At 41.5% G+C, this 19,089-nt stretch overlaps 1 protein-coding gene across 2 annotated transcripts in view; it reads right to left on the bottom strand.

The window, feature by feature from the left end:
* The window catches only part of mgat5 (alpha-1,6-mannosylglycoprotein 6-beta-N-acetylglucosaminyltransferase), a 102,779-nt gene that overhangs the window by 5,404 nt on the left and 78,286 nt on the right, over nucleotides 1–19,089 (bottom strand). For both annotated transcript variants that reach the window (XM_082525061.1, XM_082525060.1), the window contains exons 12-13: nucleotides 6,307–6,456; nucleotides 13–159 (exon numbers count right to left, since the gene is read on the bottom strand). In XM_082525061.1, the coding sequence (XP_082381187.1) occupies nucleotides 13–159; nucleotides 6,307–6,456 (297 nt within the window). The remainder of the gene's footprint in view (nucleotides 1–12; nucleotides 160–6,306; nucleotides 6,457–19,089) is intronic.

Consider the following 19,089-nt stretch of genomic DNA (forward strand, 5'->3'; position numbering starts at 1 on the left):
CACTCCTCTCACCTCTCTCAGGGTGGGTTTGCCCTTGAAGAAGTCTGTGTTCTTGCTGCTCTTCGAAGGGTTGAACTTGGGGTTGAGGAAGGCACAGCCGTTGGCAATGGCCTCCAGGGGGGCGGGACCCTCGTAGGGGAAGGAAAGACCCACAAACAGCTGCAGAGGAGAGAACACACACGGCTGTCAGGCTCCATAGGCTGGATATCAACACACACAAGTCAGTAAGGAGGAGGCATGTGTGAACAGCAGTGTGCAGGTCCTGAAATAAGCACAACTAAAGGTGCCGGTGGGAGGAGGCAGAGGGGCGCCGAAGTTTACTGGCTGTGTTGAGGAGTCGCCAATAGTGCCTTGTAGAAACAAATCTCCCCTGTTATCAGCACAAATTGTGACGGAGGCAGCACATTTTCGCCATGAAACAAGGGAGGGAAAACAAGCCCGATAATATGAAGACATCACTTTTACGTTTACTCCTCCCACGGGGCTGAAGGAGTTTGATATCTTAGGCGTGGAGGTACATAATAGCTCAGCAATCAAATCAGATAGTAAACGATCATGGAAACTGGCAAAGACACCTTAGAACCGCCTTTCAGCTCTGAAACGACTCATTTAAACCAAGGTTTATGTCTTTTAGGTGTTTCTTCGGCTTGTTTGGCACCACATTAGCCATTACTAACACAGAAATACGTAATTTTTCTACTCAAACCTCTAAGCCTGGTTCTGCTGGAGGTTTCTTTCTGTTAAAAAAGCGGTTTTCCTTCCTGCTGTCGCCATGTGCTTGCTCAAAGGTGGCGTCTGACAATTTTCCACCACCATGTAGTAAACATGTAGTTTTCCATATTAAACAAAAAAGAAGGCTCTGTACAAGGAACGAGTGGCTTCTTAGCACTGAAAGTAAAACTGTGACATTCCACAAAACCTGACGGCCGACCGGGACTCTGGAAGTTTCTGGGTGTTTATGCTACGGTATAGTGTCTCCACTGTTTGTGCTTAGCCAGAATCCCAAACATTTATTTCAGTAAACAGTGAAAACGGGTGGAGGGTTCTAGAAGCAACTTTTCTTCTCCTGAGTGGAAAGAAAGCAAATATTTGTGGAGCTCGCCTGCATGAGTAGTGAGACAGCAATCGAGAAACTGAGAGGGGAGGCCGGGTGCCAGCTGAGTGGCTTATTGAGTGGAGCCAGCTGGCTGACACAATGGCTTATCTGTGTGTTTGAGTCGGTGTTACATACACACGCTTTCTTTAAGTGCACAATGCAGCGCTGTGTCATGAGGTATGCCTGTAGTCACATGAATAATCAGACCTGTGGAGTGAATTCTGCTCTTTCAGCTGTGAGTGTTACTGAAATATTTCTGCCAACAGGTGGCAGCAAAGCACGTGCGTTCTTTAATCGCATTAAAAAACAAAAACAAGTTTATAGCACAGACCCACAATCTCATCATTAGTTTACAACGGCTCTGGAGTCCCGTGGTCATGGACAGGCTGACTTCAACACCATGCAGCTCTCCACATGAAAGCTGCTATCGATTTGGACCCCTGAGGAAACATCCTGCCTTACTCATGCAAAGGACACACACCTACGACACGAGAAGATTTCATTTCTGCTCTCGTCGCTCAGCGTTAAAGTCGAGGGATGCAACTAATGATTATCTGCAGAACATCTGAAGGAAAAAAGTAGCATCAGTGCTAACAGTCAAATATGCATGAGGGCAATGCGGGAGTCTGTAACAGCAACTGTACAAAATATACAATTATTGTAAAAATAATCAACAGAAATCAATCACATTTTACCATGAGTACTTTCTTACTTAATAGAAATGATTGCTCAGTAACTATGCGCTCATGATAAAATATTGATATTGAATGGATAAAATATGATTGATTTCTGTTGATTTTTTTTTTTTACAATAATTGTGTATTTTTTGTGTGTATGCTGTTAATGAAAAATGTGTTTTTGTTGTGTGAACATCCTGTAGTGTAATCACTGGAGCCTCAAAACTTTGCCTTTAAGCAACCTGACTACATGTAAATGTTCTGTAAACGCAAGTACATTCAAAAACTTTAGATTCAACTAGAATCTGGTCAAATTTAATGGATTTCATTGGTATACATATGCATATTTTCCTTAAATAAATAAACCTTGGATTTCATATATGTCAGCTGCATTTTACTAAAAATATTAATGAGGGCCAAGAATAGTTTTTTTTAAATACCAGTAGCCGTCTCTGAAAGCACTTAAATGTTGTAGGGAAGAACAGCAGTTACTGTAGTACAAGTTACCTGTAGTTATTAAATATCAAAGATCACTTCCTTTACCAGTTTTTTTTTTTTTTGGCTTGTTTGTTTTAAACACTTTCAGAAGCAGCAGCATAAACGTCCTCAGGGTTTTTTGCAAGCCTTGACAAAATGATCAGAAAAACAGTTTGAACGGGTGAGTGAAAGTGAGACTGTGCATATAAGAAGTTATATAGATATGAAAATATCATGTATCACCTTGCAGATGTGGTTTGAGGGCGGAGGGAGGGGATTTTTTTTTACTAATAAATGTGACGCGCTCACACACTAAAAGTTAAACTCTTATGATCAAATAAATGTTCTACTCTTAGAATTTAGTCAGGAATTAAAGTATCTGCTCTCTTTGACATCACACAGAAACATCAGCCTGAGCTTTCGGCTAACACCTTTATGCACTGAGCACATTGAAGATTTTTGATGCAAATTTGTCGTATAACATCGAAACAGTTGCGATTTTACTAAAGTTTTGCCAAAATCCACCCAAAAATGCACTATGATTAAACTGGAGTCAACATCAAGCGATGGTGAGCTGGTCCTGATGCTTCTAAACACTAATCTGGCTGAAGAGTTGGGAGTTCGCCTTGTAATCGGAAGGTTGCCGGTTCGAGCCCCGGCTCGGACAGTCTCGGTCGTTGTGTCCTTGGGCAAGACACTTCACCTACCGCCTACTGGTGATGGCCAGAAGGGCCGATGGCGTGATATGGCAGCCTCGCTTCTGTCAGTCTGCAGCTGTGGCTACAACTGTAGCTTGCCTCCACCAGTGTGTGAATGGGTAGATGACTGGGTGTGTAAAGCACTTTGGGGTCCTCAGGAGACGGCGACAGTAGGGAGAATTTCATAGTTTGATCCAGGAGTTGATGCTGTCTCGCACGCTTTTGTACGAATTTCAGGATATTCGTCTGTGGGGCAGTTTGAACTCTTTCTGGCAGAGTAAGGATCACATCCGAGGTGATCAATTCAGAGAGATTGGGTCAGTCATTCGACTCGAAACTGCATCTAGCTGTGTGTCTGAGGTGAAACAGTATTATTCTACCATCTTTATATCACTGTATATTCATTGTATATTCAGTATTGTTGGTGGTCAGATCGGTTAATTTGCATAAAAAACAAAATCAGAAAAATACAAGAGGTGAAATTTGTCCGTGGAAACCAAAGTGCTCTATAAATGATGTTTAATGTGTTCTTCTTTACATTACGGTGTCTGTCAAATGTCAGACATCACCTGAACTTTCCAACATTATCTCATGCAACAATAGCGTCTTAGTTCTTAGCCACAGTAGCAGCAGGTGTTTTGCATTTCTGATTATTTTGACTGTCTTTCCCTGGAACAGTGAGCAGCTATTAGCCAAAAGACCTGAACACTCACAGGTGCTACAACTTCCACAATCTCTTAGTAACTTGCAGAACTCAACGCCAGATCAAGATCATATACAAAGGAGAAGAAGCTGCTAGCTGCACCTTTGTCTAGCATGTAAATTTAAGCTAACGAGGTATCTGGAGTGAAAGTTGTCATGCAAAACGTGCTGGAACAACATCAGATTTCTGCCGTTGCCACGCAGGGCTTAAAAACACGGTGGCTTCTGAGTGTAATGACCCAGCGAGTTAATTAGGCTGTTTGTTCATGATATTTCTAATCCCAGCACCTGCCATGGGATGTTTGAGTTTTCCCTTTATGCTGATTACAGCGGCATTAACGGTGGAGCAAGACAAACACCATTACCATACTAACACCATTTCTTATTTTGCACACACTGCATACAGTAGCATAAATTGGTTGTTGAAAGCATGGTGTGTGCAGAAGGTGGAAAAACAGAAGCAAGAGAATCTAACAGGTTGAGTTAGACAGGCCTGTGAGACGGATGTGAGAAGGCAGAGAGAAAAACATCAAAAACCTCTGACTCTGTCAGTCTGCAACATGACGCAGCAACGTTTTGCTGCATGTCAGCGGTTTGATCATCCACGCTATTCACCTGATAGAGCGCAGCACGTCACAGTTTATTTCAGGGAATTTGGAGCTTGAACAACCTCCCCCCTTCCTTCAAATGTCACAAGGCAACATATTCGCAAAAGCGCCTCAACGCGGGAGCACTTTTAAAGCTAAACCTCACGAGGCCAATTAGCTGAGGCAGTCTGCTCGCAGGTAAGAGTAAACGTGTTGTTTAAGCGACGAAAGGACGAGTGCCTATAACGCCCCTTGTTTTGCTTGTAAACTCTTAAACAAGAATGCCGGAGAAATGTCTGGTTTTGTGCGATTTAATTGGCCGTTCCCCGATGGGTTTCCAGCCAGGAACGCATGTAATGAGAAGATATGGAGGTTTATATTATATCCCGGTTCTGTTGTGTGTTTACCTGCCAGACTTTGCTAATAAAGCTCTCGCTCCAGCAAATCATAATTCACTGCACTGTTGGTGGAGCGTTGTTTGCCTTCAGTCTTTAATGATCCGCTCCACTGCAGAATGCATCGTTGTCTTTCTGTGCCTCGGTGCCTCGAACATCACCGGATCCTTGGTTTCAGGTGCTCAGGACAGAATCACTAATGTTTTATGGCTAAAGCAACTCTGCAGCTCTGCTAAGGACAAAGAGGTTTAGATATATATCCATCTTTTTTTCTATAACTGACTGTATCGTGAGCTGTGGCCGTCTCGCTCTGATGTCCCTCCCTTGCCTGAAAGTATCTAGTTTCAGAGGCTAAAGAAAATCGAAGCCTCCCCTCACCTCATTTTTTCCTGAAAGGGATGAAGACTGAAGCCAGAGAGATTCTTAGCTGAATTAGTGCCAGTTTGCACCTCCAGCGGATGTTGCTGTCAGCTATGTGAGGATCTTGTCATTTTCATTCTGTAGCTCTTTAGAAGTTTGCAGCTCGGTGGGAATTTTTTGGATACGTTTTCAAAGTGGGTCCACAGACCGTTCAGAACACCTCCCCTCATGACCGTGCAGTCTTAGCAAAACCATGACAGGTCATGGCAGACCTCACAGGAAATCGATTTCTGCTTCTTCTCCTTGTATTTCTGTTCTGTGTGGCAGTTATGGACACTATCAGGGTTTAGGCTCAAGTGAGAAGCAGTGTCCTGACCTTTAGCAGACTTCTAGGGCAACAGGTATGTTTGTGTAATGAATGTGTCCCAAGATAAATCAATCCGGTGGTAAAACTGTCTAGTTTAAAACATACATTGTATATCAAAGATGAACCTGCACAAAGCTGCAATAACTCTAATAATGTTTAACTTTAAGCCTTGAAAGAACTAAAGCGGACAGCTAATTATAGATATAAAGCAACTGCTTTTACAACAAGAGGGGACTGCAGCTTCTGGGAATTATTTATTATTTTTACCTACAAGTGTTTGTTTTAAGAGGTGTAAAACAAAGTGTTGTATGTTTAGCAGCCATGCATACATTCGTAAAAACCTAGAAACCTGCCTCTCATACGTCACTGCCTCTGAAGAGCTTGCTCTACACAACACATTGCCATGTAGTTGTCTTTGTCAGTGCGAGTGGTTGGAGTATGAATGGGGAAGTACCTCTGTGAACGGCCAGGCTCAGAGAAAGCACAGCCACTTGGCTCAAGGCTCTTTCAGAAGAAGACCTCTATTCACATAAAGACATTTTTTCCACCCAAACCTCCAATAAGTCTCAGAAGAATCACATATTTACTCCAACTTGCCTGTAGATTTATTTTTGTAGCACTGATATGTGCTTCAATATTTCTTTTTTCAATTTCTTTTGACAAGCAGACTAAATATAAAGCAAGAAGAAAAACATTCAGAGGTGATTTTGTAGTCACGGCGCATCAAAAAGTCCAAGGTTAGTTAATAAAGATACAGCGTTTCTTCGATATACTGCAGGTAAGCCTCGCTACAATTTCTTCATTATTTTAAAAAATGTCAGTGTGGCAAAGTGTGGGAGTTGATCTGTGGCTTTTACAGCCACCTAGTAAGAACTGCAGCCATGTACTTTTATTTCCCTCAAGGCTCATTTTTCCATGTTAGACAATTTAAAGTGAGGATCTCTCACCTTCGTTTCTCTCAGGAGGAATTGAAGGTCTCGGCCGCTAAGGATGCCGTGGTTCTTAACGTAGCCCGGGAGGTGCACGGTGCTGGTGCCGTGTACTGTGCCGTGAACCTCCATGTAGCTGTGAATGATGTCCAGGTACTTCTTCTTGTCCTAAAAAACAAATGGGGAGGAAATGAAGCAGATCAATTTAAATTAGGTTCAAAGCAGCATTCAAACGTCAACCTTTTTAGGTTAAACTGGTATAATTTAGAGACAAAATCTCCTCTCCTGCAAAAGCTCTTTGAATAGCAATTTCTGTTTGAGGGGATCAGTATCAGTATTTCATTTCGTGTCCTGGTGAACTTTTGTTCAGGCTACTCGACAGACCATCTGGCTTGAGTGGTGGGCTCAGCTAAAAATAGCACTGTAAAAGGAGCATCGGTGCACACAGTATCTGTTGTTAGTAAAGTCTACCTGATCTGTTATGCTCCTAAAGAAGAAGACCCAAAACCAAGTAATCCTGCTACTTTTACACTTAAAGTCATGCCCGGCCTGTTTCTACTGCACAGGAATGCTGACAAACTGATTATCAGGTCAAATGTGAAACATGGATAGAAAAACAATCTAATCTAATTTAAAGGGGCGTCTACTGATAACAGACAAACACATAGTTCCCCTGTGTTTTTGCCAGTGTTGTTACTTTTTTTTTCTTCTTTTTAGCAATTTTACAATGGGGGAAAGGAGTTTTAAAGACAAACAGCTACAGCTATCCAATTGCATTGTGGTAAATGTAGGACAATTTTTTGATTTTAACTTGAGACAAATACTAGGCACTGCAAGTTGAGATATATCAGCTCCTTTTTCGGTAATTAGTTAAGCAACTTGCAGCCATACTTGCAGATGTTAAAGCGAGCCTGAACTGCAGATTCTCCACACTGGAACGAGGTTTAACTGTTTGGTTGGTGACATTTCACACCTGTTATTTTGAATCAAACAGACAGCACAAAGAGTTTGCGGTTTGGAGGTATTTCACACAGGTTTGAAGAGAGGACGGATATGACAGGAAGCAGTGCCGCCTCACAATAAACAGCATTCAAAGTGGTTTTCACTCTCTGTGTTTATACATTACTTTGCATTTAATCAGTTACTGCCTCTCTTCGGAGCCTCTTCATGTTAAAAGGGAGTTTTTCCTTCCCAGTGTAGCCAAGTGCTTGTTTGGGGGTGGGGGGGCTTGTCTGATTGTTGGGGTTTTCTCTGGACTACTGCAGGCTCTTTACCTTTCAGTGTAAAGCATACTGTTGCTGTGATTCAGTGCTACATTAATAAAACTGAACTGAATTTTCTCAGTTCATTCAGAGCAATAGAAGTCTACCAGCTGACATCAGATGCATGCCTCTCTACAAACTAATGTCAAGTAGAGGGACATGCAGCCCACAAAGGTGTCGTGGTAGATCATCCCTAAGCCTTGTTAAAGATCTCTTCCTGTTAAAAAGGAAGCTCTTCCTCCCAACTGTCACTAAGCCACATCAGATTGTTGTTTGCAGATTTAGATATGCAAAAGGTCTCAAAAGGACATGTGTTAGCTAATGATGAACAGAAGACACGGCAACATGTGAATTAGAAAAATGGGCTCTTTAAAAACTCCCAGTCAAAAGTTTTCTGGACTTGCTTTTGACATGGTTCTGCACATTATTCCTTATTTAGGCTATCATATTTAAGTTTCTCCCACAGAGAAACCCGCAGCAGGTGTTCGACTTTTAAAAACAAGGACATAACTGTTGTATAACCCAGCAACACTCGAACATAAAATGCTGAACTGAAGTGCAAAATATGTTTTTAACTGTATCCTGTGCCTTCTAAGCACTGAGCCCTGTGGGAGCGGGGTACAGTGCAGCTGAGCGCTCTTAAGGTAGAACCCTTCAGGGAGGCAGTAAGATGAAAGCTGCCACTCTTCTCCATCGTGATGTGAAGCCACAATTACCAGTATGTATGTGTGCGTACACACACACACACACACACACACACACACACACACACACACACACACACACACACACACTTCTATAATGGAACATTATTGTTTACAAGAGCTTTAAAAGTATAAATCAGATATCCTACACACGAGCCTGCCTTTGAATCTGTTCTACCTCCAGGATCTGTTCCTGCTCTGTGCTGTTGTGTGTGTGTGTGTGTGTGTGTGTGTGTGTGTGTGTGTGTGTGTGTGTGTGTGTGTCTCCCACAGTACTTCCTTTTGGGGGTTAAATTTCAGGTAGTCGCTCGTCAGGGTCCCTGGAGGCCTGGCTATCAGATGCCTCCAGCCAGCCTGCTGTAACTAAAGCAGCCTCTGTGTGTGTGTGTGTGTGTGTGTGTGTGTGTGTGTGAGATGAAGTCCTAATTAGAAGGTGAAATCACTATCCTGTAATCTCCTCACTCAGGAGGGCTGAGCCAGGATTTGTGTGCGTGCCTGTGTGAGTGTGAGAGGGAGTGAGTGAGAAGGTCTTTACTAATCAAGGTTACTGGTAGGTATCTGAAGAGAAAGCAGAACAGCGTTGAAACTCTAACGCGATGCTGCAGGAGCTCAGAAGACGCTAAGGAAAAAAAGACGAGCAAATAAACTGCTGGTCTATAACTCTGATATTTTACAAGTTTGTCTTATTTAAAGCAATAACCGAAATACGTCTAATGCAGTCTGGTGATTCACATCAATATTTTAATTATGTACATATGCAACATATTTTTTACTTTTACATCAGTTTATGGTGCACTGACTGACTAAAAGAGCTGGGATTACTTTAAAAGCAGAGTTTTTGATGTTATGTTCATAAACTAATACTCTGAATATTACTGCAGTCGGTTGGCAGTCACGTCTTTTTTTATGACCAACAAACCCTATAATAAAAAAACGACTCTTGCAACTTTTACACAACAGCAAGACTGTAAAACACAATAAAATTCAAAAAACCCTCAAATGCACCAAGTGTCACAGTGTGTTCAGCAAGTCAATGTGCAACAGTGATAGCTCCTGCGTGACTAAATCATGGTTTAACTGTCTGTATGAACTGTGAAACCAAAGCTAACTGCCTTAACCGTGCATTGTTTCTAACGGCTAGCAGGGGGTGACGCAATGGCTCTCACGTTCTTGATAAGTGCATAATCAATTCAGTTTGTCTAAATTTTGTAGCTGATGGTCCCCATTAGAGTTAAAAACCAGGAAAAATCCTGTAGTGCAAGCCTACAGTATTAAAGTGTTAACGCCAAGCTGTCAGCTTACAGTCGCGCACTGTCCCTGGTCTTCACAGTCACATCATGCTCAGCTTCAAAACACCAAACTGATATGTGATGTCCCAGCGGTTACTTCGCTGTTTGCCATTCCAGGAAGCATGGGTGAGTATACGTGCTGTAAAATAAGTGTGCGACAGGTTGCGTCATCTGTAAGAGTGATTTGCAAATATGCAACTAAAAAAAAAAATCCACACACAATAGAAGGAAGAAGTCTGAAGGCAGCAGGATGTGAGCTTCTTTCTTTTTAATAAATGGGGACTGCTCCAGTAACCCTGATTGTATGCGGAGGATGAATACGCAGTCGACTGCTGCGGCCCTTCAGGCCACACTCAGCTTTGTACTTACTATCCAGATGTCTTCTAGAGCATGAAGAACATTACAAAAACAACGACGAGCTAGAGGAGCGTGACTGCAAAGTGGATCAACATTTTTTTTGATTTATCGTGGATTTCCTTGGCTTTGCTTTCCTGTAATGATGTTATGTCAACTTCTATTCATGATCCTATCTCAGCTGTCAGCACGCTGTGAATTACAAAGAAGTTATGACTTTAGAGCAGGCTCAAAGTCTTCCCCCTCTGACAGCCTGCGTGCATTTGGGCGAGCAGGGTGATGGGCGCCCGTCCGTACTGTACGTATATGTGTAGGTTTCAGAGCGCGTGTGATATGCAACGTGAAACCAGGGAGCACATCGATTGCAGCGGCCTTGAACAGGAGCACGTGCTCGGGGAGTTATAAAATAACTGCCTGAGCTGGCGAGGCTGATTGAAGCAGGGGGAGGAGGAGGAGGTGCGTTTTATGACCTTGTAAATCAGAGTGAATTTGTAAACCTTGGCTCAAAGAGGAAACAGGAGAGGAGGCTGCTGCTTTCTGTCGGGCTGAGGGATGAGTGTCCAGGGATGGAAGCAGACAGCGTGAGCAACACAGAATCGGAGAACAGCAGACCCACACACATTTTTGGTTTAAAGGGAATCTATTATGCTTTTATCTATTTCCTTTCATACACATGCACAGTTAGAACAGTGGCTTATATTAAACATGGATAAAAAAATAAGGCCAGTGTAAGTACAAGTGATCTCTGTAAGCCAAAAAGCTCAGGCTCAGGGTTTTTTTCTACTCTTGGCTCGCAACATCTCTACAAACCTATTTACAAAGAGGCAGCCAATCAGAAGAGGTTTTCTTAAAGGTAGAAGTTAAATTGCTTTTTTTCCAGACAGGTATAGGATAAAAAGAAGGATTATTTCAACTGGTAAAACACTGAGCTCCATACAGGGGTCTGACATGTTTAAAAAAGAAAATCATTGAAATACATGTACACAACTGTATACAGTCCTCCTAAACTTGATTTTGTTCTCAGGCCTCAAGTTAAAGAAAAGAGAGCAGACTGTTGAGTCGAGCAGTAACCTGAAGAGGTGTGGGGAGCTTGAGCCTCATCAGAATGCAGACAGATGCATGCGCTTCGACTTACATGACCATCAAACCGCCTTCAACATCGAACATCAAACGCACCTCAGATAGGCCCCCTCCCCAATCTGAAATTATTTCCAACTGAGAGACTCTGGGGGCCCCAAAACTGCAAGCTTGTCAATCAAAGCAAAGAATAAAATGAAGTTTAAAAAAAAAATCACTTCAGCCATTCTTCAGAGAGACGGGAAAAATCATTTCCCTCCACAACACTCAGACCCATTCAACACACATACTGCAGTGATATACTGAGCTTTGGAGAAAGGCTGCAGTTTAAGTGTGATGTGTACACGGTGCTGCAGAGAGGTTTATCTCTGTCGCTGTATGTTTTAAAAATCAACCATGGAGTCACTTCAGGGAGGACACAGAGTCAAGCTCAGCATCACATCTGCTGATGGCTCAATGATTCCCTTTCACACATCCCAAAAGAAAACATCACATACACAGATATGTAAAGCAGATGTAGTGGCCGACACAATGACTTTAGTCACCAGGTACCATTCACACAAGCACTTTTTTCTATGCTTTTTCTAAGTGACTGCTTTTTATCTAACATTTGTAGAACTTGGGGTTAATATCTTCCCAAAGGATATTTGGCATGCAGACTGGGAGCAACCAGGAACTGAACCACCAACCTTCCGATTAGCAGATGACCTGCGCAACCTCTCTGCCTTAGTTCCACTGAAAGGAACTCCTAATGGTTCAGCATTCCAGCTCTGTGAGTATGGCTGCTTCCTGTTCCAACATGACTGTGCACCAGTACAAAAAGCAAGGTCCACAAAGACATGGATGAGAGTTTGGTGTGGAAGCACTTGACTGGCCTGCACAGAGTCCAATGTCAATGTCAATGTCATTTCCTGACCTCACAAATGTGCTTCTGGGAGCATTCCTATAAACACACTTCCCTGAAGAATTGAAGCTTTTACAGTTGCAAAGGGCGGGGCCCACATCATATTAAACCCTACAGATTAAGAATATGATGTCACTCAGGTTCATATGAGTGTGAAAGCAGACCAGTGAGTACTTCTAGCTTATAGTGTACATACCAAACCCCTGATGAGTTATTAATTTAACAGCTCACCGTTGCTGCTCCCTCTGCTTCTATTAGTATTTCAAATTGGCCTGCTGTTGTTTCCTATTGTAGATGCATGTGTGGTTAACAACAACGGCAGGTGCAAAGCTTGCAAACACTGCTTCTCTTGTGATGATTTCATAACCTTTAAATGCTTTTAAACCATTGCTGTGACAAATATTAAAGCACACTATAAATACTGGAACACTTTTATCGGAAGGCTTGATCACCAGTGTGTTGGCTCATTTGGCGCTGCTACCTTCATGGACAATCTGGAAAATTCAATAGCTAGCTTGACAGATGCTGAAGGAATAGCCACAGGAATGCTGGTGATAAATCTGCATCCAGAGATGCTTGGGGTGCAGTCAGGAAAGGTCATTACACTTCAATACCCTGCAATGCCCCATTAGGCAGAGCAGTCTCTAATCTACTGGAGGAATCTGGTAGTTCCACCACACGGAGCATGTTTTTGATTGTGAGACAGTAGAGGAGGTGCTACATGACTGCCACCCCAGCTGTGTGTATAGGCTCTGCGTTAATCATCCAAGTGTTTCAGCCTGGACTGGTGTGTGACAAAGAGTTGAATTTCAAGTCCTGTAGAGGAGGACTAATAATCATAATCATATAAAAAGCAAACAGAAACAGAGAAACCGCAGCTATAATATCCTTGCTGTGATAGAAACACCTGTATCTGTCACACGCTTCAATGGGTGCTATTAAAGGCTTGTATATGGTAGCTCAAGGCACAGGGGAATACCATTTTTCCACACATTTAAAGGACAAAAATGTGCAGGGAACAAAATAGGTGCTACTGGGAGGAGTTTAAGCTAATTCCTGGCTAAGAAAGGTACTCACATTCAGAATGGATATGGTGCTGGGTAATACATTTCTCCTTGTTAACCAAATGGAGCTACTACAATTTACTGATTTATTTATGGTTTCTGTGTGTTCTCCTGCTCTGTCCTTGTGCTGTCTAAATTAAACACCTCTCCTGTAAATGTTTGTGGAAGCAGAGCGTGTCAATATTCAATGCGTGTTTCCTCTTTACTTTTTTAAAACCAGGACATACAATGACAAATGACCCTGCCAGCTTCACTTGTCTCTTTAAATCACAGAGATGACAGTTCAACTCTTCTCACTGGTTGAATTATCAATTGCCACTGTTTCACAATTTCAGAATTACTAAAGACTGCGTTCTAATTGTCTGTGTGCTCCTCAAATATAAGACTGTATGCACAGTGTGTGTGTGTTAGTTCTGCTAGCGTTGTAGGTACACACCCATGGTTTTTATTGGTTTTATTAGCCTCTTTGCTACACTACCAACAGAGGACGTCCAGCTGATGGTCAGGTTAAATTTTTACTTTGAACCGAAATGGGTATTCTTCCTTGTCCCATATCCCTCGTCCTGTAGGAGGTTCTACCTGTTAAAAGGACGTCTTTCCTTCTCGCTGTCGCCTAATGTAGAGGGTCATCTGATTGTTGGGGTTTTCTCTATATTATTGTAGGGTCTTTACTTTGCAATATATAAGTAGATAAGTATCACACATGGGGCCTGAAGGCCGGAGGTGGAAAAATGTGTTCATAAAAAAATAAATAAAATTGTAGTCTAGCCTTCATTCATTGCAGTGGTACTAAAGTTAATTCATGCATGAACTGTATCATATACTTGTATTTGAATACTAACAGTGTTGTCTATTATATCTGTTATATCTGTATTTAAGATATAATTATATATACTGTATAAAAAGTATAAAAAACGTTTATCAGAAAACTGAGTAATTTCTAAGTTTTTGTTTTTTCGAAATACAGACCCAGGCTTAGTTAAAGTATTTCATCATGTGTACCAAAATTTTATGAATTTTTCGTACATTTCAGCACCAAATGCATGAATTTCGCTGCTAAGTATTGTTTCTTTTCAGGATGTCCTGCTTTTCCAGTTGCAAAATACTACAAATGGCAAACTGAATATTTAACACTGCAGATCAACAAAGAAAAGCAATAACAGCTCCCACCTTCTGGAAATGTCTTGAGCCTAATTTAATAAAACATCTGTGACAGGAGAAGTCAATTTAATAACCGCAATAAAAAATGTTTCCAACCCAGCCCATCTCTTCCCTCAAACTTCATATTGAGCTTTAATGTTCGACTCAACTGGATTATCATACAAGGGGAATCACAATGCTGTCTGCTTATGAGCCTACAAGGGTTAGAGTGCTCTGACTGTGCTGCTTGTGTGAGCTCCGTGTGTGCGTTTGTGTCTCTCTCCCTGTCAGCGCGGTGCGATTCGTCTTTCTTCACCATGTCCTCTGATATGCCGCCAAGGGCCTGCAGCTCTCCTCCCTGTACAGCCCACTCATTCTCACCTTTCTCCATGTTCCCTTCTGTCTCATCAAATGCTCTCGTACACGCTGAATGCTGTGAAATAGGAAAACCGACTAATGTAGCACGCTGCTGCTGTAAGTCAAGGTAAAAGCAATAATCACTCATTGATGTTTTTAATTAAACCTAGACGCGTTAGAGAAGAATCCTTCCTCTTTAATATATTATAAATCTTCTAAATGTATCATTTTTACTTTTATTATTACAGTTACAATTAATATTGAGTTACTGAACATTAATGGTATCATCACTGCCTGTTCATTGCCCCTTGGTGAAACTGTATTGCCATTACATTCTTAACATTGACCTGCCAGGAGCCACCGACACACAGCTCGATTGTATAATGTGTGTGTGTATGTGAATGAATGGGAAAAGATTAAGGGGGGGGGGGGGGCATTTGGTCACTCTCAGCTGCTTGGGTCTGCATTTCTACTCCTCCAGCTATGGGTTGCTATAGAAACAGCTCTCTCAAAGGAAGTCTAGCCATCTTATTTCAGGTCTCAAAAACCAGGACCTCCCTCGCCGTTTCACGTCCAGCCGTGCTCGACCTCGAGGTCAGATGAGCCACCTGCTACCGTGTGCTTTTCAGAGGTCACACACAGCCAAATGAAAAACAGCCAGTTTACTATTAATGAGTAGAGGCTTGCTACTCATCACTGTTACAGAGCCAAGGACTCAATGCAATATAAAAGAACTTGTTTAGTTCGCTCATGTGTTAAAACAACACATTTAAGTGTTATAAAACAAATCCATAAAGCTATACAGATGCTGATAATCCTGGTACCTAGTACGTTTCATGCATGTTGATTAACAGACATACGATCAGCTACGATCCCTAGAGTAAGATTTTTATTAAAGAGATCTACTCATTTCCACCGCAGTTTTCATAATCCTGGTCAACACTAGGTGCAGCACTCACAGCTCCCCCGACTCTAAACTGCTCCCAAATAACCTGTGACATGTTTTAGTTTTACACAAGACTTCATATTTCTGTTGCCCAGGGTGTCGTCTGGCAAACAGCTAATAGGAGCATAATTGTATATGTATATGCCTTGGTGCCACCCTTCCAGTTCATCTCCACCTTTTTCGTTTTTGCTCACTTTCCTCTCTTTGAGACAAATTTCTTCTAACATGTAAAGAGTTGGTTTGAACAGTGGGTGAATGGGGCTTCTGTATTTGATATTACTAATGTCACGTAGAGCCAAGAGTAGAAAAATACAGTGTGAAATGGAGCATTTAGAGGAGTATATGCGTATATAAACTGACCTTATTTAACGTGTTGGCCATGCTTAATATAAACATCCAACATGTCCAACAGAACACATAAGATAGAAAATGAGGAGATATGATGTTTGATTTCTTTTAAGGGACCTTTGCTGTAACCGTCTCGGTCACTGTCTGCACTTAATGAGCTCACAGTTATTTCTATTTGCAACATTTCAGCCAGACAGACCTTATCACGCATGAATTTTTCATGACACAGGGAATCGCTTCTGACACCAGTGTTCAGGCTCTGAGTATACATCCTCTCTGGAGAAGGATGTAATGAACATGGAACACCTCCCCCTCTGTAAGCTCCCAGCATGTGTGTTTTTTTCTAATTAAATCTCTGCGGGGTTTCAGAAAGACTGCATTTTTTGTTCTGTACCCCGTGTTCCCACCAGATTCCCGTTTGGAGGTACAAATATGGCACATGGGTATCGCTCTTGCCCACGTGAAAGGTTTAATAACGTGTATCTTGCAAGATTTTTTGGAAAATAGCTCAAATTATGTAAAAAAAAAAAGACAAAAGAAAAACAAAAGTACGTATAACATTCAAATAATCTACACAAACGTTATATAAGAGAGAGCGTGCGTCCCTGTGATCGATCTACTCCACACACTGCTTCCCATCACACACCTGTGGGATGAAAGTGACCATACTTTCAAACAGCTCTGTTTTACATAAAGTCTATTACCCACCAAAACCCCACATTAAACCTGCCTGTGCAGGAGGCTGGCTCCTGTTTGGGCCACACATTTTCATCCTCAGTGTCCACTTTCTTCACGCTCCTTTGCTGTTTTGGCTCAATAAAACAAAAACATTTGATAAGACTTGTCTAGAGATCAGCTTTACGCTCACTGAGAGCAACAAATAAATAAAATAAACGTGAATGTACAAAGCGCTGCTGTTCAGATGACGCATAAGAAGCTTTTCTTTTTAAAGCAGTGTGAGCTCTGAACTAGTGTGGACATGGGTTAAAGGGGATGCGAGAACAGAAGCAGAATTTCACCACTTCCTCTTCCCGTCTCCATTAACAGCATCATTATACTCCTTATGCTTCTATGGCAACATTTTCCACCAGTGATTTAGTGGGCCAACGTAATCTATAACAGTATATTATGATGGGTTGTTTTATACTACAAATTAATTCTGCAACAAAATAATTTTTTAATAAAAAAAACAATTAAAAAGTAGAAAATAGTGAGTGCAAGAAGTACATCTTTTATATACAGTTTATCATCAAACCCTTTCCTTTAGTTGCAGTCTGAATTATTTCACTGTTAGTTAAATAAAATCGTGTTTTTCACAGGTTGAATTTACCTTTAATTTGACTCAAACTCATAAATCATACATAACAGGTAATAATAATAATGAGAAACACTGAAGAAAGGAATCGTAATGATAACAAAAAGTAGACAGCTCTTATTGGGAATTGTAATTTAACGCCAGAAATCATTATGCCTCTTCTTACAGCAGGTCTCACTTTCTACTTTAAAAAGACGATACGTCATTTTGAAATGAAACCTCTCGAGTACATAGAAGGAGATGGCAGCACCGCACGGTTTAAGCGAACAAGGAAGGGAAACGCAGTAAGCCAGTCAACTCGTTATCAGTCAGCCCTAAAACGGCCCTTTAATTAAAAGCAGGAGGTAATGAACACGCTCGGGAGTCTGATTAGCAGCTAATGCCCCTTGCTGGGAGCTGATGGGCTTCCCCGTCTGCCCTTTTAAAGCCGGACTGAATGGCACAATACTGTGTGTGTAGTGACTCACCAGAAGAAGCCATCAACCGCAGCAGTACACCTCTGGATTAAAAACTGTAACGCCTCGGGATTTACAGACTTATAAAGTGGCTTGGAAGTGTAAGTGTTGAATATGTTTTACATTAGGAGGGCTCTTTTTTTTGAACTTCTTCTCACTATCCTCTCTGAGGATGAATCACCTCAGTGGTTGGCATAATAATAAGCCAGTCAGCTACTAACACCCTCAGCAAGCCAGCAGGGAATAATAATAATAATGATAACAATAACTAGATAGATAGATAACGTCAGTGCTAAGATGAAGCTCAAAGTGTAATTAAAACTGTAAGTGCAAACAGGTAATTACATCAATACAAACGGCTAAAATTGTTAGCTAGATGCATTTAACAGAAATGAGCATGCTAACAACGTCACATTCTACCACCGGATGTAGCACGAATTCAAACAAACACAAGTTTCTTCGTATGAAAACATGACAGCGTGAACATGTCATTACTAACCAGTTGACTGTGTAGCAAGAATAGGCCAGCGTGCTCTGCTAGAGCACCACTGTGTGGAAAACGAGGACTGTCAGTTACCGATTACTGTACTTTATTTGGATTGCGGTGTTATATTTTGTGCGTAATCTATTTGTGATGATAACTTTGGGGGATATTATGCTGCCTTTGCTAGAGCAGCTAAAGTAATATTTAACTAATGCAACACTTAGTTGATTATTGCAAGTTAATTTAGGGACTAGACAGCAGCTTGTCCATGAGTTAGGTAGCTAAGAAGTATTAATTTAGCTGATTTAATATTTCACCACAAATATTAACTTCAAATTAATAATCACAGTTTTCATTGTGGTGCATAACGACACATCGTGTTGCTGTTCTTAGGAACAAAATCCTTTCCATCAATATCCTCTACACAGTGCAAAGTGTATGCTTGCAGACAGGGTCACTCTCTGTCAAGTGAAGGCTGTCTGCGCTCTGTTTTATTCCAAAGCTGAAGTCTGCCGACGCAGTAAGAGCTGCTGAGAACTGTTCTCTCAGATTTTCCGAGACACAGTAAAGGTATGAATAAAAAAAACAAAAAACAGTACGCATATTTTAAATGAGCTTAAAGGCAGCAAGTAAAGTTAGATAAAAGCAAGTGGAACAATCCACAAGAACAGTATTATTTCCAGAGTAAGATCATTAATTGGTTAGGTTGGGCTTATTATTTAATCCTCCACATCTTTATCACACTGCCTCCTACACGAGGACAGTTCTCTTTGTAGCATCTATTATTATCCCATCGAGTTCAGACATCTATAGAGTCAGTTGGATCTGGAGCAACCCACTCAGAAGCATACGTGGTGTCAGCTGAAAGCTCATCAAGGCCTGGGTACTAATCCAGCCATCCATGTCGAGCCAAACAATGTTCAAATCTCCCCAAAGTCTCCAAGCCATTTTTGTCTAGGATACAGTAATCCCTTGGTCTCTGTGCTGCAGAGTGAGCATGCATTTGAATATATTAAAACCTCCACCAAGGAGGTGATAAGCTGAATTTGAGCTCCTAAACCAGACTGCTATTAAGTTTCCTGTGAAAGTTTCACCCAAGGTT

The sequence above is a fragment of the Aulonocara stuartgranti genome (assembly GCF_965226115.1).
Source record: "Aulonocara stuartgranti genome assembly, chromosome: 23".
Taxonomy (NCBI): Eukaryota; Metazoa; Chordata; class Actinopteri; order Cichliformes; family Cichlidae; genus Aulonocara; species Aulonocara stuartgranti.